The sequence below is a fragment of the Xenopus tropicalis genome, chromosome 1, assembly GCF_000004195.4.
Source record: "Xenopus tropicalis strain Nigerian chromosome 1, UCB_Xtro_10.0, whole genome shotgun sequence".
In the NCBI taxonomy this organism is placed as follows: Eukaryota; Metazoa; Chordata; class Amphibia; order Anura; family Pipidae; genus Xenopus; species Xenopus tropicalis.
In genome coordinates, this window is record NC_030677.2 from 104,552,817 (window position 1) to 104,579,357 (window position 26,541).

General features: G+C 35.3%; 1 protein-coding gene and 1 long non-coding RNA gene across 3 annotated transcripts; one reads left to right on the forward strand and one right to left on the reverse strand.

The window, feature by feature from the left end:
* Positions 1–5,829: 5,829 nt before the first annotated feature.
* Positions 5,830–25,047, reverse strand: LOC100496215 (excitatory amino acid transporter 5). Its single transcript, XM_018097029.2, has 11 exons — positions 24,689–25,047; positions 15,634–15,713; positions 15,241–15,453; positions 14,371–14,413; positions 12,634–12,856; positions 11,397–11,496; positions 9,927–10,160; positions 9,323–9,517; positions 8,119–8,253; positions 7,917–8,016; positions 5,830–7,095 (listed from the first exon to the last, which is right to left on the reverse strand). Exons 1-11 carry the CDS (start codon positions 24,863–24,865, stop codon positions 6,961–6,963), a joined length of 1,635 nt encoding a protein of 544 aa, XP_017952518.1. The 5' UTR covers positions 24,866–25,047; the 3' UTR covers positions 5,830–6,960.
* LOC105945613 lies at positions 7,045–26,541 on the forward strand. 2 transcript variants are annotated; one of them, XR_001925254.2, is made up of 4 exons: positions 7,045–7,130; positions 7,583–7,661; positions 10,507–10,566; positions 25,659–26,541. It is a non-coding gene; the product is annotated as an uncharacterized LOC105945613 (long non-coding RNA). The 2 variants fall into 2 exon arrangements; XR_001169167.3 differs by lacking the exon at positions 7,045–7,130 and having other exon boundaries at positions 7,267–7,661.

Sequence of the window (26,541 nt, forward strand, 5' to 3'; positions counted from 1 at the left end):
ATTCCTGATATGTTTAATTGTTTTAAATATTTATGTGAACTTTTTTTGAGACCATTGATCTGTTGCATCCATTGTAAATATTATTACATGTTATTTATTTCTTTATAAAGGCATTGTAAAGGCACATACCATTTAGAAAATCTTTTGTTAAGTGTTCTTGAACATTTTGTATTTAGATGTTGTGCCTTCATTTCAGAAGCCTTTAATTTTTTTTTATCTAAAAGTAAAACAGATGTTGCAATATTTTAATATTGGTGTTTTATTGCATTAATATTACAAGTTTATTGTATTATTTGTGTTCCATTTATTTTACATGTGTGCATGGTGAAATCGTGCAGGGCACTTTTAAATATCTTCTTAGACTCTAGGAAGTTATTGTTGACACTTTAGTCAATGGAACACTTAACAGCCCTATAGCCTCACTGAGTGACAATCCCTTGTCCTACAAGTGCACCCAAATGATTCTTTTCAAAACCATGGGACATTACTCCACCGTCGTGAAAAATTAACCTTCATTAAAAGCATTCTAAAGTCATCAGTCACAAGGAACCAAAAAAGAGACAGTCTGCCTACCACTGAAATAATTTGAATTTCATTCTGTCTAGAAATGTAGTTGTACAAGGATTTGCTTTTTTAGATATGGTAAAGTAACTTTTATGCAAATACCATGCAAAGTGGTTTGTGGAACTTATTCCAATTTGGACGAAGATGTATCCTGAAATTTTCTGAAGCAAGGGATCTAAATAACAGTCCTCTATTAGATCTGTCAAGAATTACTTTTAAGAAGTGTTATGATGATCTGAAAAACTGTCAATATACTCTAGCAAAGCAGAGAAATTCCATAAAAGCTGTTAACTGGTGCAATAGTGTCAGGGTTTTTTTAAGATAAAATGACCATGCAGAGGTCAAATGAGGACACCAATGGTCTGCCAATGAAAAAATGTAGAAATACATGTGATCAAAATAACTAATGACCACTATCCCATGCAGAAATTTAGTTCTACTGTTTCCACTTATTTCCAGTGTTCTGCTTTGATTTTTAAATATTTCATGTGAGATGTTTCTGAAGGCTTATCTTATATTAGAATTTTTAATTGGCACCAGTTTTATAAAGGGTTATTCTGTTTTGTTAGGTAGAAGGGCCATTAACAGCTAAACCTAGGTACTGGATGACCAAACCAGGTGGCGAAACCCCCCCCACCTTCAAGGCCCATCAATGTTTGTTTTGTTGTGTTTTTTTTTTTTTTTAAGATTTTATCTTCGTTACACAATCACTACAGGGGGATGGGATTAGACTTAAAAAGGGGAAGTTCACATAACTTTAGTATGTTATAGAATGGTCTGTTCTTAGAAAATAGATATATTGCTATTTTTAAAGTTTTTAAATTATTTGCTTTACTAACTTTTTCCAAATTTCAAATGGGCATCACTGACCTAGGAAGCCAAAAATTTGCTCTGTGAAGCTACAGTTTTATTGTGATCATTACTGTTTATTACTTAGCTCACGATCCAGGTCATTTCCTATTCATAATCCAAGTCTCTCATTTAAACCGCTGACTGGTTGCAAGGATGATTTGGACCCTAGCAATTAGAAAGCTGCTGAAATTCCAAACTGGAGAACTGCTGAACAAAGAAGTTAAAAAAAAAAAGAAAATGGACAAAATATGACAACCAATGCAAATTTTCCCAGAATAGTACTTTCTACTTCATACTAAATGTTAGTTTAAAGGTGACCAAGCCCTTTAAGAAGAAGGTAGCATACATAGGAACGCAGGCTTAAAATGGGGACAAGATCGTGTACCTGCTAAGAAGAGCCCACTTTTACAATTAAATATTTGAAAAGACTGACACTTTAAAGCACTTAATATACAAGAAGAGGGTATGTGTAAATGAAAGGTAAATTGGTTGATGAAAGCAGGGAAAGGTTTTAAATATGAACTGTTTTCTTACATTTCTAACAGCTGAGAAACCATTTAATGGAGGCTTAATTCTTAATAGACCCAGTTTTGAAAATTAAATATGGATGGCTGAAGGAAGGAAGTTCAAAAACTACTAAAAAAAAAGTGTATACAAAAGGCAAGGACCCGATAGTTGTCAATTCAGCACATTAAAAACTTAGCTCAGTGGTTGCCAGCATTCTTTGATATCTGGAATGGATTTGCCAGCTAGTTCAAGCAGCAAGGGGCTTAGGTCCAGTATGGGCAGGGGACAAATTGTCACCTGCCATTGTGTGCTCTAACATTGCGTGTCTTTTAAGGTGTTCCAATCCATGCCAATATCCAGAAAAAGAGGGAAAGATAACCGTTGCTCCAAACATCATTTATAATAATATGCTTCAAACAAATTTAGTGAGAGTATGGTGTCCCCTCCTGTTAAAGTGGTATGTACCATTTTAATAACCTTTACAGCTAATTCATTCACTTTTGCTACAGTGTTTCCCTATTGGTGATTTGCTGTCACCTGTATTCAGGGGTAGTTCATCTTCAAGTAAACTCTTATAGTATAGAACAGGGGTGGCCAAAACGTCAATCGTGGTCCACCAGTCGGTCCCCTGTGGATTTCTGGTGGACCACATCGAAGCCTGGAAGTGCAGTGGTTCCGCTCATTTATTGGGTTGGTGTATGTACGCTGCATCGCATATGTATGCGGGGAGGAGCCAAAAGTCGATCGTCACGGGAAAAAGTCTGGGCACCCCTCGAATAGAATGTCCAAAAAGTAATCAAGAACTTGCTACAATTCAGAAGAGGTCTTGAGTTTTCAGCTAGGGAAGTGGAACCAAGCATATGAGAAGTCCTCCAGGCAAGTGTACAAAACAATAAGTAGCATTTATTTTCTCATCCAAACTGCTGCCTGGTTGCTAGGGTAATTTGGACCTTAGCAACTAGATAGCTAATGAATTTTCAAACTGAAGAGCTGCTGAACAAAAAACTCAATTCAAAAATCATGAATAATAAGAACTGAAGATCAATTGCAAATTCTCTCAGAATATTACTCTCTACATCTTACTAAAAGTTACTTCAAAGGTGAACAACCCCTTTAAAGGGATGCACAGTTTTTTTTTTTTTTTTTTTTACAACATATTGTCTCTTACAGCTCTTAGATTCCAATACATAAATACACGGTTGGTATTACAATGCATACTACATCATTCTACTTTTAAAGGAATTTCTGGCCTTGAAATCAAAAGTAGGCAGATTTCTAGAGTTGAGGTTTGGAAATTCAGTAGTGTACTGTTGGGAGTGTTTGACCTATATAAGTCAGAAATTTCCATGAAACTACAGTGGTGTGAAAAACTATTTGCCCCCTTCCTGATTTCTTATTCTTTTGCATGTTTGTCACACAAAATGTTTCTGATCATCAAACACATTTAACTATTAGTCAAAGATAACACAAGTAAACACAAAATGCAGTTTTTAAATGAGGGTTTTTATTATTTAGGGAGAAAAAAAATCCAAACCTACATGGCCCTGTGCGAAAAAGTAATTGCCCCTGAACCTAATAACTGGTTGGGCCACCCTTAGCAGCAATAACTGCAATCAAGCGTTTGCGATAACTTGCAACGAGTCTTTTACAGCGCTCTGGAGGAATTTTGGCCCACTCATCTTTGCAGAATTCTTGTAATTCAGCTTTATTTGAGGGTTTTCTAGCATGAACCGCCTTTTTAAGGTCATGCCACAACATCTCAATAGGATTCAGGTCAGGACTTTGACTAGGCCACTCCAAAGTCTTCATTTTGTTTTTCTTCAGCCATTCAGAGGTGGATTTGCTGTTGTGTTTTGGGTCATTGTCCTGCTGCAGCACCCAAGATCGCTTCAGCTTGAGTTGACGAACAGATGGCCGGACATTCTCCTTCAGGATTTTTTGGTAGACAGTAGAATTCATGGTTCCATCTATCACAGCAAGCCTTCCAGGTCCTGAAGCAGCAAAACAACCCCAGACCATCACACTACCACCACCATATTTTACTGTTGGTATGATGTTCTTTTTCTGAAATGCTGTGTTACTTTTACGCCAGATGTAACGGGACACGCACCTTCCAAAAAGTTAAACTTTTGTCTCGTCGGTCCACAAGGTATTTTCCCAAAAGGGCAATCTTGGCAATCATTGAGATGTTTTTTAGCAAAATTGAGACGAGCCTTAATGCTTTTTGCTTAAAAGTGGTTTGCGCCTTGGAAATCTGCCATGCAGGCTGTTTTTGCCCAGTCTCTTTCTTATGGTGGAGTCGTGAACACTGACCTTAATTGAGGCAAGTGAGGCCTGCAGTTCTTTAGATGTTGTCCTGGGGTCTTTTGTGGCCTCTTGGATGAGTTGTCTCTGCGCTCTTGGGGTAATTTTGGTCGGCCGGCCACTCCTGGGAAGGTTCACCACTGTTCCATGTTTTTGCCATTTGTGGATAATGGCTCTCACTGTGGTTCGCAAAAGTCCCAAAGCTTTAGAAATGGCTTTATAACCTTTAACAGACTAATAGATCTCAATTACTTTTGTTCTCATTTGTTCCTGAATTTCTTTGGATCTTGGCATGATGTCTAGCTTTTGAGGTGCTTTTGGTCTACTTCTCTGTGTCAGGTAGCTCCTATTTAAGTGATTTCTTGATTGAAACAGGTGTGGCAGTAATCAGGCCTGGGGGTGACTACAGAAATTGAACTCAGGTGTGATAAACCACAGTTAAGTTATTTTTTAACAAGGGGGGCAATCACTTTTCACACAGGGCCATGTAGATTTGGAGTTTTTTTTCTCCCTTAATAACGTAAACCTTCATTTAAAAACTGCATTTTGTGTTCAATTATGTTATCTTTGACTAATAGTAAACGGTTTTTGATGAGCAGAAACATTTAACTGTGACAAACATGCAAAAGAATAAGAAATCAGGAAGGGGGCAAATAGTTTTTCACACCACTGTATATATTTGGTACTGGCATGTTCAGGAGATGTGCCATTTCAAAATTAGTTGTACTTTGCACAAAGAAGCTTGTTTAATAATATAAACAATGCCTGCAATATATAGATATCACAATTATGATAAGACCGTGTGTCTGACCTCTTTAGCTTTTTGTTAGAGGGCACCTCAATCTAGGTGGTTCAGTGATTTTATTTGTTGACCTATTGCCTGCAATTGTTACAAGATATAATTACAATCATTTCTATATTTTTCTTCTGGTAACCTACCAGATCTAGATCTCATAATCTGCCCAGTATGTGTGCACATTGTCAAGAGTGGAATTAGCATGGCACACAGGATGGATTTCAGACAGAAACATGCACAAACTTCTGGGCGTAGTTTTGCACCTACAGTATAGTGAACCGTTAGTATGGTCTTCAGAGTGTGAGGGTAAAAAAATCTTACCTACAGTCACAGTGCTATGCCTATGGTCTATGCTAATGCCCCCAAAATTATCAAGTTCTTCAAACTCTTCTCTTAGCAATATGTTTCCCAAGGTGCCATTTGGTACACTAAACAATTGGTAGCTACTTCTTTTCTGCCCAAATCACACTGAGCATATAACCTAACAAGATCCAATATGTCGAGCTCCTGTGGACAACTTTGATGGCCTGGATTATTGCAGTTAGAGGGCTACTGCTTTTAGTTCTTATAAAAATACTAAATAGTATAAAATAAAACTTTGGACTTTGGTTCTTCGTTAAATGTATTCAAGAAGAAGTTACTACCCCGTTGTAATTAGAAATAAATTATTTAGTGCCCCAGACACATGAAAACTGCCCTTTCCGCTTTCATGATTTATATTTATTTTGATATTGTTGGAATATGTAAGTGAAGTCATATGAAGTATTATGATCCCATAAACACACACACATGTTCATAGTAGTTCACAGCAATTTATTTACAAGGTTTAATTGTCTTTTACATTAAAAAAGAGATATATATATATATATATTTTACAAAGGCTTAATATTTGTACGTGGATAATGATTTATATATAGAGTAATTAGTATGTAAAGTGAGTTACAAAATATACAGTTTCAAATAAATTTGAAAAGGAATAGAGTGTACAACTGACCTGATTCTTGTGGGCTCTGTAAATGTCAAATGGCCCAGCTGACCAAAAATCTAAGCCTATCAAAGGTCTAAATACTTGAAAATGAATGTCACGTGCTTTATGCTTCCCTCAAAAATTAAGCTTTCACTGCTATTTTAATGTGATAATCACAGACTGGTGTCTCCTCAGAGTATTCCGACAGCAGGACTATTTAAAGACAAAATGGCCCAAAAAAAAAAAGCTTAATTTCAATGAAAACAAAAATGTAGTTGGGTTTCTGCAAAGAGGTTAGGCACACACCAGTATTTTGATATTTTTGGGGGCTTACGATAATTGCTATTTAGGTACTGTACATTATTTCTATTACCTTATAACTTTTAAATATGGCAATGGCACAGTACTGATGCCTTCAGCAGCACTCGCAACCTTTGTCATATGTTGTGCTTGATGTAAATATGATGCCTATCTATAGATGGTGGTGATGGTTGGAGGACAATAAATAGAGCCCTGTTATTACTGTATGTTTCTTACTGATAGTGGTTACACTGCTTTCAACAGTAAACACTGTCCTGTGTGCAAGTTATAAAACATTAAATAGGCATAGTTGTTTATGGGCTTTGTATGCTGTACTTTTTTATACACTGTCCTATTATATTTTGTGTACCCTGTCATTAGAACGAAGGAAGGAGGCTGCATTGCTGCCAGTCAAATAACCACCAACATGGACTCCATATCCAGTTTTACATATCTGGCAAGTGTCCTTTAAAGAAATGAGGGTCATCATTGCTTTTAAATCACAGTTGCTCCAATAAAGCCGTGAATATTTTATCAGGTTTACAAATTAATGTAATTTATATCCTCTGGATATGATAAATATAAGATGCCATCTTTTTCTGTTTTTACATAAAAAGAATTCTTTATGTGATGATTCAGCTGTTAGGTCATATAAAGAGTAAATCACCATTTAGACCAAGCAAACATTGAACTGTATTCTTCTCTTTTCATACATTGCCTCTTCTACCATTTCCATGATGTGGCTGTCAACATGTACTGATTCTTCCTTGATATTGCTCCCTTCTTCTTGGCCCACTTGATCCTGCTGCAGAGAAAAAGTACATATGTTTTCATATACAGGTATGGGACGTTCAGAATGCTTTGGTTTTTCTATATAAGGGGTCTTTCCGCAATTTAGATCTACATTGTGTATTAAAACATCATTTAAACACAGAGTAAACCAAATAGGATTTTGCTCCCAATAAGGATTAATTATATGTAAGTGTAATTGTAAGTCAGAGCTTTCTGTATAATGGGTTTCCTGATAACGGATCCCATACTTGTACTTTACTTTCATGTCTTTAAGTCTACCTAACCAAAGATCAGTTTGTTCTTATACACAGTATTATCAAAAATTACATCTGTTGTCATTGTATAGCTGTTAAATAACAAGGTACAAGGATGAAGCTCAGAATCCTTTCGATGCTAAACAATTGTAAGTAAACATACTCAGAATGAGATGCATTTTGATCTCCCCTACTGCTCTTATATGATTCCCATGACCTTGTCTCACAGCTGTATAATTTCTCTAGCCGGCACCTGAACACTGCTGAAATAAGAATTTCTGCATCTGACTCGCTTCGCCCCCAGAGCGGTGTCTCCTACACTCAGGTAAAAAGTGGGGGGCATGTATTGACCATATACCTTCAAATGTCACGTAAATTATAGCAGCTGAGTAACACATTTTGATCTGAACCTGTTGACTGCTTTAAGATCTCAATTTGCATAGGACAGGCCATAGATTTTTGGACAGCTGATTAAGCATAGTTTTATAGACTTTCAGGATACAGGTTTTATGAAAGAAATTTAAGGTTTAGTAACTATTTTATATTTTGATATTCACTGCATACATTTCTGTATAATTACCTTTTCTGGAAATGAAGCAAAATCTTTCTTACATATATGGGCCACAACTCCTGCAGCCAGGGCATCTCCAAGAACATTGGTCATTGTCCTAAACCTATCTCTAAATGAAAAAAGCACATTGAAGAACAAGGTCCCGATTAGGAAATGTAATAGTGGTAAACCACTCATAACAACATTAGTCACACAGCATTATAAGACTTACAGTGCCCAATCAACTGCAACAATCAATGTGATGTCATCAGTAGGGAGTCCAACTGACGTAAGTACGATAACCATTGTAACAAGCCCAGACTGCGGTATGCCTGCAGCACCTATGCTTGCTGCGGTTGCAGTTATGCTGCAAAGATAAGTAAATAATTATTGAAGAATGCAGTGAAAATCTAATTCTCCTCTAGGACATCTACCACAATGTGGGGCATAAATGTGCACCCTTTAATGCTCACTTAAGCCCTGAGATAAGTTGTGCCCTGCTCCTTGGGCCGGATTGTATATTGTCTACACTGACAGTGTATTATACATTAGGACATTTCCTGGGAGAAAACTTTGTTTACCTAGGAAAACTTAATATTGTTGTTTTTAAGGCAACATAATATCTGACATTAAACACCTAAAATGATTTTTTTATAATACAAAGACATACAATGTAAGCATTTTCTTTTACATGCATAACTGATTTTAAAACCAACAAAACCAAATGTATTCACTTTTAATCCTGACTTAGATTAAATAGAAACCCATTGCAGTACAAATGTGAATAGCACCACACCAGACATAAGTACAGCTATCCATTAAAATATAAGAAAAAAAAATGTGGTAGATTGAAAAATATACCCTTAAATAAATCAAAAGGCTAAAAGTGAAAGAAAGTCTATGTTTAAAGGGTTTTGCTTTTCTATTAGCCAGCAGCATTTTACATCTGGAAAGTGAATATAGACTGATGCTTTTTACATGCTCAAATAAAAAAAACTATTTTTTGTGAAATCTTAGAGGATATAGTTTTCATATACTGGCTTTGATCCTAAGTTTCATAAGCAGTCTCTCTTAAAATTATTATGAACAACACCCAGAGGATGGCCCTAAGAGTTGCTGAGAGTGGCTTTTTTTATCTGTGCAGAGAGAAACAGACCAGAGGGCAAATGTTTCCCAAATGAGTAATAAGGGGTGTGTTCTTGCACTTGTGCACCTTTGGTTCATAAATTACCCCTATGACCTCAATCCTCTCTATCACAAAGCTGCATGTATGTGAAGCTTTATGGCAGAGATGTAAGATAGTTATTACCAAGTAGGGTTGCTACCCAATCTGGCTTTGAACTAAACACAATTTGAACCACAGTCCGAGTCTGGTGCACCCCAACCATTTGCCTGGGCAAGGGTAAAGGAAATTTGATAAAACTACAGACACTTACCTTATTGTAATAATTTGACCTAAATCAAGGTCATATTCATTTACTTGTGCAATAAATATGGCAGCTACAGCTTCATATAATGCAGTACCATCCATATTGATAGTAGCTCCAACTGGTAACACAAATCTTGCTATCCGTCTGTCTATCTTGTTGTTTTCTATAAGGCATTTCATTGTTATTGGCAGGGTTGCTGAACTGAGAGGTGAAAGAGAAATTTGTTTAGAAAATCTTTGCAAAAAAATTCTATATAATTAAACCAAATCAGTTTGATATCTGGATTCACCCAAGCCTAAACCAAACTCGTGTCCCAAAAGACTCACTAGCTGGGTGATATAATGATATTATCGAAAATTTCTATAAATTAAAAAAACATAGGATTTTTTTTCTGAAAAAAAAAATTGTGGTTTAATGAATGGGCCCCTTAATCTTCTTTCTGTGTTTTTCAAATCTATGGACTATACATGCATTTTTATGCCTGATAATACACTTTGTACATTTACTTAAATATGTTTGTTTTTAATGCTATAATTGTTTCAACTTATTTGTGTTAGCAAATCTTTTACATATGATTGAATAGCATAATTTTTTCCCTCAAATGTTTCACCTTGATGAAGTAGCCAGGGCAATCAGAAGAGCCTGTAGTATCCCTTTAATGAATGCAAAGGGATTCTTTCTCGTTATGATAAGGAACAAGAGTGGCAATAGCAATACGCCGTGTATAAATAATCCTGCCATGACAGTTATAGCATACATCCCAAGCTTCTTCCCAATTACTGATGGCTCTTCCATATCTAAAATCTTTCCAGCAATGAGAAAAACAATCCCGAAGGGAAAATACCTAGAGAAAAAGGAGACAAATTAAAATTACAGGACATTAAAAAAAATTAATGAATTCCCTGTCCAATATTATAAATAAACCAATGTTAGTTTTGGCTCCTCCCTCTAATTGAGAGGTGGTCATGGTTATTGAGCGATATACCCTTTAATATTTGCTGTTTGGTTTAATTATATCTTATAAGGGCCAGGTACGGCCCACATTGATACTTTTACGTTTCTAATGAACAGGTATTTACTAGCTCTTGTAAAGACTGACTACATTGGTTTCATTCTGTAAATTTTTCAGGTAAAAATAGTATGGCTTCTTTATCTCTAAATATTATTTCATATCCTAATCTATCTTCAAGGGGCAGAGAGGGACCAGCCGATTCCCTTTTCTTTCCTCACCTACATGGCTGGAACTAGAGGTAAGCAACAAAGGCACCTTTCTAGGGTGCAGCCGTTGTAGAAAATGGCAGGGGAAACAATTCCAAACAAAATATTTTCATTGTGGCTTATTGTCAATTAATCCATGAATGAAATACAATTAAGCAACTGTTAACTGTTATTAACAAATTAATAAAAGTATCACATACCCTCATAAATGTGTACTACCGCATTGAAATGGATCATCGGAATTCACCTTCACCTGGATGCCAGGTGACAAGTGTCAGCTGGTTTGTATCTGCCACTAACTTTTTAGACAAGAGAAATGGTGTGGTGGCTTGATTCAAAGAGTGTGCCACAGGTCTATGTGCTCCAAAAAAAGGGTTCCTCAGGTCCAAAAAGGAGCACAGAGGCCTGCTGCCATTCCTTACATGCATCACACAGTGTGCAAGGTGCAAAAAAGGCTAACATTTTTTCTGCACTTTTTACACTGCACAGTACAAGAAGGAAAACCTTTAACTGAAGAGATTTGTTTCCATTTAGCAGAAATTGAACATGTTCCACAGGAACAGAAACTGTATTTGGGCAGTTTTGTATGCAATTTGTTGGTGGTAGAAAGGGCAGGGAGTGTTAGTGGAGATGACCAATCATCCCTCAGTGATCAGCAGATTCAGAAACTAAATTAGGGATGAAAAAAGGACAAGGTATGCTTGATTGCTAAGGAACCCCTATTCTTAAATGTTTTTCTTTCTGGCAGCTGACCCATAGGGAAATTACAAAATTAAAATAATTGCATTTCCCCCTCTATACTATTCAGTTAAGATAGTGAAGAAGTTACAATAAATAAAAAAGGTGTATTAAAACATCTTACCAAACTGCCACTGCAACAATTTTCATCACTGCTTCATTAAGACTCAGGCAAACATTGACTAAGGGAGTCCCTCTGTCCCCCATTTTGCCTAAAAGAAGACCTAAAAGGGAAATGAATGGCAATACCTGAGCACATTGTGTGGCTGTAGCATGCAAAAATGTTTTTCAACCTCTAGCATACGTTTTCATTTTAATACTAATAGAAGCACTTGTCATTAGATGATGATTATGATAGAATAATATACATGTATTTATTATATTACAGTTAATTATGCTGTAAAATTAACACATTTTCCCAGATGGAGATATTCTGCTCACTTTATTAAAATGCCGGTTACAGGAATATTGTCCAGTTTTCAGTTCTGGCTATTCTACTACAGCTAGAATGGCCAAGAGTAAATGGCACTGCTATGTGTTTTATATTTTCTACCGATTGCAGTAGGCGTTTATTCCCATAATATCTTAATACAACTCCAGTATATAAATATTTTTTAAACATAGATTACTAGGAAAGCATTTATTAGTAGCTTAATGCACAGAACCTCTTATTGTCCTATATACATTAATATAGGTGAGTGCAGGGGACCTCTTGTTTCAGTCAATATGACTTTTGTGGTCACTGCCATACTGCCCCTCTGTCTAATGGTTTCAATTTTAGTTCTTTTTACTATTTACTTCCCAACTAAAGTCAGGTGATTCCAATGGTGGCCAATAAAAAAGGCAACTCCACTCCAAAGATCAGGTTGAATAGTAAAGAGAAGGTTCAATGGGTCCCACCAGGTCTGGTCTGTAAACTCTGGCAAAAAAGATGCTATAGACTGCCACTTTTTATTGGGCTTATGGGGCTGTTTAGACCTTTGTCAGTGGTGAATTAAAGAGGGGGCAGACCCCACAACTGCATAGGGCCCAGGGAAGCAGGAAGACCCATGAGAGGGGTTGTGGGTTATCCTCAATTTTGAGTGGGGGAGGGGACCTGAACATTTGTAACCCTGCCCTTTGTGTACTTTAAGTGCCAGAGCCTATTTTAAACCTCAGTCTAGTCATGGGTCCCATGAAAAATACACACACACACACACAAAACATTCAGGCCCAAATGCCAGGGTAGCTCAGCTCCTCTGTCATATCAAAGTTAATCCCTCTCATATGCAAATGCCATATAAACTTGTGAAGTGGCAGTGGGAGAGAATTGTTTTAATCTATTCAGCATTTTTCATCTTTATTAATATAGATAACATTACCTATTGTAGCAGAGAAGATAACAATTCCTAAGACATTCATTTCTGTACTTGTCCCAGGAAGTGTTTTGTATCGGATGTCTGGAGATGGGGTAACTTCCAATATTACTGGTCGATGAATTAAAGGGTTTATATCATCGGGTGCAAAATAGAGAAAGTTTATTGACTTGCCACTGGATTTTGGATTAGTTTGTGATTTCACCACTGGAACAAGGACTGTCCTATACTGTAAAATAACAAAAATAAGAAAAAAACCTTTTAACACAACAAAAAATTGTAGATTTCTTTTATATAAAAAATGTTGTTTATGAAATGTCTCAAATTCTTCATTCTTCATAAGAGCACTTTGAAGATTACTCACCAAACAAAATATTCTTAAAAGGGACCTCTACATCAAAATTAAAGTTCTTGTTTTTGTCTGAAAATAATGATATAGAATCCCTTATCTTATAAAGCTGATATCCAGAAAGCTCTGAATTATGGACAGGCCATTTAAAAAATAGAAAATTATTCAAATTTTTAAAAATAACTGCCACTCTCTGTGTAATAACAGTACCTTGTACAGGTATGGGATCCATTATCCGGAAACCCGTTATAGAGAAAGTTTTGAATTACGGAAAGGCCATCTCCCATAGACAATGATTTCCTTTTTCTCTGTAATAATAAAACAGAACCTTTTACTTGATCCAAACTAAGATACAATTAATCCTTATTGGATGCAAAACAATCTTATTGGGTTTATTTAATGTTTAAATGATTTTTTAGATTCAAAATACTGATAGGTCCCTTATCCAAAGGCCCCACCTGGTCCCAAGCATTCTGGATAACAGGTCCCATACCTGTACTTCATGTTACTAAGCTGCATGAATCCATATTGGTGGCAAAACCATCCTATTGGGTATATTTAATGCTTATATGATTTTCAGTAGAATGAAGGTGTGGAAACCCAAACTACAGAAAGATCTTTTATCCAGAAAACCCCAGGGTTTTGATCAATGCTGTCATGATTGAAAACATTCTACAGAATGTTTGGGACCTGAGGCTTCTGGATAAGGGATCTTTCTGTAGTTTGTATCTTCATACCATAGGTCTACTAAAACATCCTTTGAACATTTAATAAACCTAATGGGATTGTGTTACTGACCATAAGGATTAATTATATCTTAGTTGGGGTTAAGTACAAGGAAAAAAAGGAAATTATTTTAAAAAATTTGAATTACTTGTTTAAAATGGAGTCTGAGAGATGGCCTTCCCATAAACTAGAACCGTTACCTGTAGTTACTTTTCTGCTGATTCTAGCTTGGTCTCTCTCTATGACAACCCTGCAGCTAATAAATTAGTTCACAGAAAAAGTAGAAAGATAAGAAAATGAACAATACCATATTTTTACTTTTTCACCTTTACTATCACCTTTCACCTTTTACTATCTGTTCCAATCTGTTAATCAATTTGTAATGATTTAAAAAGGGCCCACTGATCATGCCTGTATGAACAGTTACAAGTTTGTGACTGGAAATTAAATGTACGGTAAGCCCTTATACAGCTACAAAAAATAATATAAATCAATTCTTTTCACATAAATATATTAAAAAAAATGTATAAAATACTTTTTTCATTCCATTTTTTTATGAGGTAGGGGGGAATAGCTTTAACACATGGGGTAAAATTTAAGGCAGCTATATATTATATCACAGCAATAGGTCAGCCACAAATATGCAGTATCCAGATCAAGGGTCTCACCTGCTGGAATGATGCTTCAATCAAATTTGCAGGAAACATATTCCTATGGTTAAAAAGCAAAATATTATATAAAACTATTCTAACATAAAATATTATATAAAACTATTCTAACATAATAATGGCCACAGAATGTATCACAAAAATGAAGGAATTCACCAGAGAACTATAAAAAATACCAGGTCTGGACTGGGATTCAAAATAGGCCCTGGCATTTCAAGTACACAGAGGCCCAAACAGCCCACTAAATAGTGACTGTCTGGCATCTTACACCACCCTTCTGGCATTTTCCAGAATCCACAGATTGCCAGTCCAGGCCTGGAAAATACTAGGGATGCACCGATTCGGTTCGGTATTCGGCAGAGTTCGGATTTGCCCGAATCCACGGTCCTGGCCAAACCTAATCCGAATCCTAATTAGCATATGCTAATTAGGGGTTGGAAGGGTTAATGTCGCTGCATAAACATGGAAGTGTAAAATTTTTCACCATGCGCTTACAAATCCTAATTAGCTAATTAGGATTCAGATTTGGTTCGGTATTCGGCTGAACCTGGAAAACTGGGTTTGGTGCATCCCTACCCGATAATGCAATAGGAATTAAACTAAAAATATATATATTGGTTATATAAGTCCAAATCTGCTCCCCCATCCTTGTCATCTTTAAATTGCACAGGCAAAGTCGCTACTTAATCACAGGCCTTCTATGCCCTCTGTACTGCAGGAAATTATATTTTTAAGCGCATCTTGGCTCCTGAGGTCATTGGGCCCTTTTGCTTTTGTACTCACTATAGTTACACCCCTGTTTTTCCAAATTGTTTATACCAACAATCTCTCTTAACATCAGTATCACAACAAAAATAATTGCTTGAGTACCTTATTAAATCCAGCAAGGCATCAGCAGAACTTAGGACCGGCTTCCCCGCAAAATACTCTTCTTTCTGGGCTGCAGCTCCTGGGTGGATGGTGATTACCAAGATGATGCCCACTGCAACTGCTAGGAATGTGGTCCAGAGATAGTATGTGATGGTAATTATCCCCATTCTGCCACAGGCTTTAGAGTCCATAGTTGCAAGGCCTGACATCAAACTGATGCATATGAAAGATATAGATCAGGGAGGAACAGGCAAGGATTGGCATGCTAGATCGACTAGCACTATTTCTCAGTATAAATTACTTTTTTTCTGAATTAAAAATGCAAGTGTACACATACACACACATTGCATTCCATTTTAAACACATTCAAAGCAAAATAAATCAGATACTTACCTAGAAGTTATTAGTGGCAGAATTAGCATTTTCAACATTCTCATAAGCAGTTCCCCAGGAAAGGAAAAATACTGTTTCTCCTGAGAAATAAGGTAAGAATTTGTTATGTAAACATGGTTTATTATAATAAACGAATACTGTTTCATAAATAACAAACACATGCAAAGCATGCATTGGCTAAAGAGCCTATAAACTCTACATCTGTTGTAGGCAAACTGACAAGTAGCTAAATGTGCAAAATATATTGAAGGGAATGGTAATACATTATATTTAAACAGTTATGCTTATTTGGTTGATCTAATAGAATTTTTTATTTTGTATGAATTGTCATGGATAGACATGAACACATAACTGTGCTTTTCTAAATGTATGCACAAATTTATTATTCCACGGAAGGTCATATTATAATAGATGCAGTGTGCTACTTCTCTAGCAACTCACTCAGCAGGTAGCATTTACTGGTCTGCTCTCTAGGAAAAAAACATCTGATTGGTTGCTATAAGGAAATATAACATTTAGGTGGGATAAATTAATAGAGAAGTACATTAATATCTAGCAGCAACTTCTGTTGCTGTTTGAAAAGCATTATACAGGCCACTGTAGAAGTATCCAGTAGGTGGCAGCAGAGAAAGAATGCTAAAACCAGGATACACAGGTGCAATACCATCTGCATAAGCAACTTATTAAACCTCTTAATTTGGTAATTCTCAGTATTGGCTTGGTCTCTTGATGGGTGCCCATGGGAAATATGATAAGTCCCAAAAAATATTTTGCTAACACTTATTTTAGTATACAAAATTAATTATATCTCTGTTGTTGACTTACATGTGTTATTGTTTTTCTGTCTTTGCAACTTTATAAATGATGACATTTAAAATAATGTTAATTAGTATATGTGTGTCTATATATTAATTTTCAAAGCAATATTTAAATGAACAGCTTTTTATTAGATTTGTTGCTTCATAAATGAAAGGCTCAGTGTTCTGGGAGAAATGTGTGGGTGGTCCAACAGTAAGGAGGTCAAATATCGGTCCAATTCATGGGTGCTCAACAATCACACAGACAGTATGCACACATAGAGGTGTGTTCCTAGGTGTAGTTTGGATACTGGATACTTTCGAAAGTGCTGCATTCATCATGAATGCACATACAAGCTAATCATAAGACCTGGGTTACATTTACTAAGTAGAATCCTAGACAAGCCCTTGTACACACTAGAGAAAATGAAGCAATCATGACTATGTTCTTCTGTCTTAGTATCTCTGACATTTGAGCACAAATGATTGTTTACATATAGACATAAGACTTAATTTTCTCTGTAGTTCTTTAATACAATATAACGTCTCGTTTCTTTTTAGTTTCGTTATTTATGACTGGTGATACTCATTACATTACCCATGGGGATTCACCACAACCAGATACTTTCTTGTTTAAGTGCTGCATTAGTGCACCTAGTGCTCCAGACTATATGCACCCCTTTTATAATGGAAATACAAAGAGTGCCTCCTATTCTGCCCAATATCCACCAAGGTTTGCCTTCCACAGATATCAATAGGTGGTGGCCCTGGTGAGAGTTACCTTGCATGTGTGATTGTTGTTAGTTAATGCTCTGCAATTGGATAAATTTAAGAAATTCCCACAGGATTCTTTTTCACTTTTAAAAAAGTACAATACCGGTGAATCTAGAGAAGATGGTATAAATAATTCTGTGATATATAACTGTGTGTGTGTGTGTGTGTGTGTGTGTGTGTGTGTGTGTGTGTATATATATATATATATAATGACCCTTGGTGTTGGCTGTGATTTATTATTTATTTATATATATATATATATATTATATATATATATATATATATAATATATATATATAGGGGTGCCTCTCAGTGAGGCAAGGGCAGAAGAGCCACCTCCCAAGCTGTTTACGTAGCTACATGTCAGGGTATTCTAACAAGTTGCTAGGCTTAAAAGACAGAATAATTATAAGTATTCAGTTACAATGTTGTTACATTATTTATGATTTAGAAGTAATAACCATTTGTTAATAGAACCAAATGTTTCTTTTGTGCCTGTGTCAAGACCGAACTCCCTAGTCACTTCTAATGTCATCGTAATGTACAGTAGGGGTTGTGTTGCTCCATATAATTAATTAATATTAATTTTAAAACTACATATTAACAGAACTAGGGAATGACATGAAGAAAACTGTTAATCTGTCATATATTGGTTTAATGGGAGCTAAAATAACTATAATTACAAAAAGCATGTTTGAAATCTGTATTCAGAATAGCATGATGAGAATGACAGTGACAGACAATTTGGAATGCAGGATAAATGATTAAAACACAATTACGAGAATGCCTTGGTTAAATGGTGAGAATGACTAGGGTAATGGTGTGGTTAGTCTATGCATTATGGATTGGTAAGAAAGACTATGATAAATAGAATACTTTGTTCAGATTTGAATTATGAGAATGCCTGAGCTACATAGAATAGTTAGACTGCACAGCACATAACAGAGAGATAATTGGATAAATAGAATGGATAGATTAAAAAATAAAAATTTCGACTCTTGAATGCAGGAATAGAAAGGTGACAATGAACACAATGGAACATAAACATAGATTTTTACTTTAACACATATATATTTAAATTTTACACACAATGCTTGGGACCTGGGTTTTTTTGGATATAGGGATACATGTCCATAATTTGTTCCATGGCGCCTTAAGGCTGCTAAAAACCATTCAAATATTATATGCCATTATTATGAATTTATTAAAGCTTAATTTCAAATACAAGGTAAGTCTTAATTATTACAGAGAGAACACAACCTCTTAAGAAATGAAGAATTGCTCGTTTAAATATAATTTTATGGGAAATTGCAATTATGTATTTTGGAGCTTTCTAGACAAGGATACAGATATGGGATCCATTATCCGGAAGCCTGTTATTCAGAAAGCTCCAAATCACAGGAAGGCCATCTCCCATAGACTCCATTTTAATAAAATTAATAATTAAATAACTAATATTTTAAAAATGATTTCCTTTTTCTCTGTAATAATAAAACATTGAATTGTACTTGATCCCAACTAAGATATAATTAATCCTTATTGGAGGCAAAACAATTCTATGGTTTAATGTTAAAATATTTTTTTAGTTGCTTTAAGGCATGAAAATCCAAAGTATGGAAAGATCCCTTATTCAGAAAACTCTAGGTCCTGAGCATTCTGGATAACAGGTCCCACACCTGTTATAGATCCCATAGCAATACTAGTAAATAACAGGGCTGGAATGTCTATACAATAATGGGTACAATGTTAAGAATATATGAGAAAGAATGTTTAGCATGACAGGGAAGGAATGACTAGAATAGGTTGGACAGGTGACCTTCACATAGTGAGAGTTGGAGCTAAAGATATGACAGTATATAGTTAATTTATATTTGTGCTGCTCTGCACCCTTTAGAACCAAAAGACTTTACATTTTTTTTAATTAACAAATTGGATTCGTAGTGTATTCCAGTTAATGGATCGCTTGAAGGTTAGACATTAACAATGATTAATTAAGGTAATGAATAAGCTTTACTATAAGAGGAGGATTTTACTGACGTCAGAGTTTAAAAAAAAACAAAAAACACCCTGTTGCTTTAGTGAACATAGACATATTTTGTAATGAAATAATAATGCAGCCAGAATCTAGATAATTAGCAGACCTGCAAGTAAGCATTCAAGGCTAATTCATATTTTACTGAATGTATATTAGAAATGTCTTCTACAATTTCTTTAATTAAGCAAAATAGATTTTTGAATGGATATCCCCTTTAACAGTGGAAAATGTATATTTGAAATAAAAGAGCATTTCTACCACAACTGGCTGTACTGAAGAGGTGAAATTTCATTAGATACAATACTGACAGCATTTTCTGCATGGGTTCCTTGATTATTCTATATTTCAACTAATTAAGCAAGGCATAATGGATGTTTGTATAGACACATGAAAATCTTCATCCTCTTTGAGGATCCTCGGGATCCTCACACTGCTTGCATTTTATACTATGTGGGCAATTCAAATTTAAGCCTTTCAACCAGTTGTTTCCAGGAAAATGATGTCAGGACTGGGCATATATTTAAATGCACTCATTATGACATTTTCTTTAAAGAACCAAATGAAAGTGACAAAATGTTGAAGATAATGCTTTCTAATTTCTGATGTATATATATTGTTTACTCCATTCTTTCATAATATATTGTAATATTAAACTTGTTTTACGTATGACCTCCATAAACCCAAACCTGACACAAGCAGAACATAGGCAGTCAGGCACAAATAAGCAATTTGTATTTTACAAGGTCATATTATAAAATTATATAACGTAACATTATCAACAATCTTTTATACATAATATTAAAATTAAATAAAATCAAAGTTTATATATAAAATTAAAAATACTGAGAAAAAACAAGCAATGACTTTGTCACTAATTATGTGATTTGAAAACATTCTCAAAAACGTCCTTCCTATAGGCGATCCTTGGATAACAGGAAATGTAAGTGACCCCACCTGCCCAATGCTTTCTATGTAATTCGACCATTCAGCTGGGCGGCTCACTGGTTGGATTAGTCAATTGTGACCATCCACATGAGCAGTCCATTCATATGTAATCCGATTATGGCTCAAGGTCACTTCAATAAATTGGGGAACTGGGCAGCAACCTGGCAAATGAGTTTGGTTGGCAAATACAAGGTTATGCACTTGGGTAATAATAACTTAAAAGCTATTTATACATTAATAGAATTGTGTTTGGGGTATCCTCAAGTGAGAGGGATTGTAGGGTTGTTGTGGATAACAGAATTTGCAACTTTAGTCAGTGGCAGAGAGTCAGAGGCAGCTGCAAAAGTATTGCCCTATATAAAACAGGGCATTGATTAGAGGGACAACAACATAACTTATACCCTTTATAGATGCTTGGTAAAACTTCACAGTGCAGTTTTGGGTTCCAGTCCTTAAAAAGGATTTAGATGAGCAGAGGATTTAGAGAGTGCAGAGAAGTGCTAAAGAACTAAACTGGTAAAAGGAATGGAACAATTAAAATATGTTAATGGTCATTACAAACAGGTACAAGGGGGGGGGGGGGTCTATTATCCCAGAAAAATGACAAAGGGGCCACCCTTTTAAACCTGAAGAACAGAATTTTCATCTGAAGCGACTCTTAGGGCACTTAGTCCATAGAAGTACCACCAGGAGATTGTGATAGCAGATTCCTTTAATGGGACTTGGATGCTATCCTGGACAGACAAACTACCAAGGGTAGAGTTAGTTTTGAGTATGTAAGTTTTTGTGTTTTTATTTCTCTGTAGTTATTTTTTTCTGTCCCAGTATGGGTCAGCAGTGCTACGGATTACATTGTTGGTTGTCTTTTTTGTTTGTATTTATTATTTGTTGTATTTTTTTTCAGCCCATATTCACAATGTAAAATGAAATTTGGAATCAAAAACTACAACCTACAGGTCAAGTTTAAAAAAAATAAACAAGTTTTATAAAATGTGTTTACTTGGCCTTGTTATAACTGGCCTGTAAGCTGGAGTTTTTGAGAGCATGAGACCAATTTTCTTTTCTACAGTATACCACTCCCCTTGGCTAACGGTTTGGGGTTCCGCACCCTAACCCACCGTATATACTGTTGAGACTTTTTTAGCATTTCACGTAATTGGGATTTGATATTGATTATGTATCTAGAACCCATGATGCATGTAGATTTACAGCAACTAGTATCACAGTGCAGTCAACAGTCTGTTTGATAACTGCTACCCTACTTTGAACTCACAAATGCTAATGTACAGTGTACAAGTAAGTGCAAGTTGCACGTGTAGGTGCAAGAAACACTAAGGAAACACTATATGTAACACCTCCTTAACATAGATGTTAATTCAATGACAACCTTGCATCTTAGGGCCTGTACTTTGCACCTTATGCACAACTGTGTCCCAATTTATCCGAGCAGGGTGAGCAGAGCACAAATATTTTTAGAAAAGCATTTATGCAAGTAAGATGTTAAGCACATTTTAGTGCTTTTAGTACAGTGTTCTATACAGATATTAATAAGCTGTACAAAGTTCAGAGAAGGTTAACCGGAATGGATGGCTTAAGGTATATAGGAAGGCTTAACAAATTGGATTTGTTCACATAGGAAACCTAACTAACATGAACAGTAAGGTCCCCGGGTCATCTGAAAAACAAACTTAAATAACGTAAATAAATTCAACTTGCTGAGCTGCAATTATTGCAAACAATTGAAAATTTAAATTAGTGCTGCCCTTCTAACCGAATATTTCCAATTGTACTGTAACCTTAAAATATAGCATATATACAAGGTCAATACAATATAATATCTAATGATATTTTATTCTGAGGAGCCTAAGTTTGTCATTTATCAACGTTCAAATTTGAAATTTTTTCATGGCAGCTAAGAGCTTTAGAGTTTATGTAGAAGTCAATGCAAGTTTGTCCTAGGCAAAGTCAAGCCATATTTTTAAGTCAAGAATTTCTAGTTTTTTTGTTAACTCAAACATTCAACGTATTTGAAATTTTTATTAAAACAAGTTTTTCATATTAATAAGCAAGCAAGCATTCTACTTTTATTAAAATGTGAGTTTATTTGAATTAAAAAAACAAAACTCTTGAATTCATTATCTCGAAAATTGATAAGTAAGCCCATAAAGGGCAGATTTATCAAAATTTGAGTTTAGCTCAATACATAAAACCCCCCCACATTCTATTCATTCCTATGGGATTTTTAGAAGTGTTTATCAAATGGTGAGTTCTAATTTTCACCCACTGATACATACCCTGCTTAAAATTTCATAGGAATGAAAAAAATGGGTGTGTTTTTATGTATTAAACTCACATTTTGATAAATCTGACCCTAAATCTAAGAAGGTAGGGGTCTAGTATCATTTACAGTAATTATGAAAGTCAAGTTCTTAAATCTCTTGTGTTTTGTTCAATTAAATTATGTGGCACATTTTAACAGAAGGGCTTGGAAGTCAGCAGAGCCTGTCATTCTATAAATATGGTTAGAAATTAGGCATGAGGCTTTGCAAAAACACCAACTATAACCTGCCTAAAGTATGAATATGTATGTGTTAGTCAAACCTCACAGCATGTAATTAATATTATCAATTAGTAGTGCATAGCCAGGGAGAAATTCCCCAATATTGGGCTCTCATTACACATGTGTACATTATACATGTGTGAGGCAGCTGATTTTGTTAGCCTTTCTCTGGATTGATAGGGTGTTCTGTACAAATGTAGGCTGATATGCACAATTTCTAAATATATAACTAAATATATATATGTCGAACTAACTGCAATTAGATGATAATTGCAGATAAGCAACTAGAAATGTGTTATTGGTTATGTATTATTATGAGGCTGTGCATGTCTGTAAGTACATTCCCCACCTGGCTAGAAAATGCTCTGCTAATACTGAATGTTTCATCTACAGTGAGCAAGGCCCCCATCAGGGTTGGGAGGCAGGGGAGACTGTTGTCCTGGGCCTGTTTAAATTTTGACCCAAGGGGAGGCCTGGCAAGGTACTTGCCTAAATTGTATATAATTGTGTACTTTGTGTAGGGATGTGGACAAAAATTTTGTGTTCATGGGGAGCCCCAGCATTGATGGTGGCCCTGACAGTGGGTTGTGTGACAGCAATGCAGTTGGTGCATTTCAAGGTGTATACCCTCAGTGTATTGTATAAAAAGTAGCAGTTAAATCAATTTTGAACCTTGCCGTATCTGAAATAAGATTGCACCCACACACTGTATTTATGAAATCTATTAAAGTAAACATCAAGTGAGCCAGTTTAAAAAATACATGGTGATTAAACCTAGAGTGGCAACCCTTATTTTAATGATACCAGTTTTTCCTTTTGTGTTTTAAGAGAGTATTCAAGATGATCCTATTAAAACTATTTTAAATAGACAATTTTATAGTCTGTCAAGTCATTTTTTTTTTATAGGGTTGGAGAATTTTAAATATTTTGTCACTTTAAACAAAGGACTTTTGCGCTGTTATTGTTTTGCACTGGTCCAGTGTTTTGTGGCTGTCACTAAAGGGCATATTTATCAAATTTCTGATTTGTGTAAATTTTTAGTTTTTTTACTAAACTAACTTTTGAAAAAAAAAGCCTAATATTGTCTTTTAATTTATTAAAAAATCTGAGTATAAAAAGAGTGAACGCATAAAAGTACAGAACAAATATGAAAACGAAAACCTTTGAATTCTCTTTTTTTAAGAACTTTAGTGCGATTACAAACTAAAACAAACCCAGAAAAATTCTAAAACCTCAAATTATGTAAAGATTTCACATTTGGATAAAGTCAACTCCCACTGATTTACATGATACATGCCCTCTTCAGCATTTTGATGGGAAAGTTATGTATTAGAGTCTTTTGTGGTTTTTAAACTTAAATATATAAATATCCATTTTTTTGGTTTAGAATAAGTAGTAAAATTCACAATTGTTAGCACTAAAATGTAAGATTTGGGAAAATGAAAAAAAAGAACACTAATAAATGGGCCCTTACGTATGAGCTAAATGACAATGCAAAATCTATTCCATTAATAAACAGAGAAGATTTTTTAGAGTGCACCTGCTACATCTTTAAAGAGATACTGACACCTCAAATTAAATTTTTTAAAAAATATATCATAATATTGTCTTTGCATGCCATTTATAATTTTGCCATAAAAATATTTTCCCGGTGCTTTTACATTACCTATAATATCCCCCATGTTCCTCTATGAGGGGGCGGCCATATTTGTGCAGCACCAGGAGTCCGTTAGCATTACAAGCTATAACTGACAGGCTGAGAAGGGACAGTCAGGTTGGCAAAACAGACAGGTTTAGGAACTTCAAGTAACAATTACTTACAAATCAGACCTATCAGTGAAAAATGATCAACATGACCTAGAGGTAACTTTTTATGCAGATTTGTATTTTGAAAAGTCGTTTTTTTAGTGTCAGTATCACTTTAAGGGAAGGGGATGTACTTACCAAATCACTGAGTTGCAGAATTCTTAGTAGAAATCCAATAAGGCATCCAGTAATAACAGAGAGAATAGAAAGAGTTAACAAGCCATTCTGCCTCCAGAATTTTTGTATCCTTTTCCAAATGGCTTTCCGGTCACACGTGGACATCCTCAGAAGGGAGTTTTTGCTGCATTCCCACATCTTGAAAGAATGTCCTTTACCAACAATCCAGTGTGCTTAATATCTAGATGCAGTAAATGCGGCAATAATAAATACATTTACCATCCTATCAGAGACTTTTCGTGGACATCCTTCTGACAGAAAGTTCTCATCCCTTATCCCATACAGCTGAGAATTCATTAGTGGAGAGATCAGAGCACAGAGCTCTGCCAATCCCAGCTAATTCCACAAGATGAATTGGATAAAGCTATTTTAAGATCAATAAATTTGGAGGAGTGGTTAAGTTGTGCATATGCTTCTCTTCTGGGCAAGTAAAAAGAAAAATATTGTAATGTACTATATGCTCCAAGGAATTATATGTACCTAAAGTCTCTTCTGTATAGTTAATATATTTTTTATGTGAGAACCTAAAACAATTATTTTAGTAACAAGTTAAAAATTGTTTAAAATATTTTTTATTCATACATTTCCCAGGGGGCCATGTCAAAACTGTAAATTCTAGGAAAATTTTAAATCTGGCAAAAAAAAACAAATAACTTGCGTGAATGGGACTGTAACAAAACAGCGTCAATTGCAGAAAAACGTAAAAAATCCAGAGACGTTAAAATTGGGGTTCTTTTGTATTGTGACCAACCACTTTTCAGTTATTTGAAGTTGCATGTATATTTATTTCAAGTATTTTCCCTTAAAAAAAATGTAAATACAATTTTATTTTATTTTGCACACTTTCTCCAAGGAAAATAATATTTATAAAAACCGTCTCTCAAAAATGCATTCATAAACAGGTTATGTATTTCTCTTTTTATCTATATAGGCTTAAAATGATATGCAGCTATGTACACGGAATTATCAGGGCATGGTGAGTTCATTCCCACAGAGCCTAAGTTTGGTGCCTGAGGTGAAGGATTAAGGATTTAACCAGGACCAGAAGGAGATGACGCAATGGTTGGGATTGAACTTTGGAATCCCCAGGAGAGGTAGCTATAATATTTCAGTGACTTTCCTTCTCCTTCAGAATAGACAATGTCCCTACAAGAGCAGGAAAAGACAATAAACTGATATTATGGGGGTACTGCAGGACTGATGATAAATAATACTGTAAATCCAGAATCTGGGGATTGTCTGCTATTTTTGCTTTCCTTATTAGATGACTTTTTCCTACCACGTGAGAGTACCATGTACAGGTATGGGACCTGTTACCCAGAATGCTTGGGACCTGGGGTTTTCTGGATAAGGGATGTTTCCGTAATTTGGATCTCCATACTTGAGTCTGCTAAAAAAAAATCATAAACTGTATACCCAATACACCAATATACCCCATTGGAGTTTGCCTCCAATAAAGATTAATTATTGGGAAAGTCATGGGGAAAATCATTTGTAAATGTTTCAATTATTTGATTAAAATGGAATTAATGGGAGATGGCCTTCCAGCTTTCTGGATAATGGGTTTCCACATGATGGATCCAATTTGGCTTTTCCTATACATAAAAAGGCACGATGAACCATTTGTATGATATTTGGTATTTTCGTTTTTTTTGTATATTCCTCCAAAAACGTCTTTTAAAAAAAAAACTTTCCATTTTTTAATTCAAGCAGTTTAATGAATGCTAGAGTTCAATTTACTCAAGCCAGGCAGTAGCTTGAATGAAAGACTGAAGATGAATAGGAGAGGGTTTTAAAGGGGTTGTTCACCTTAA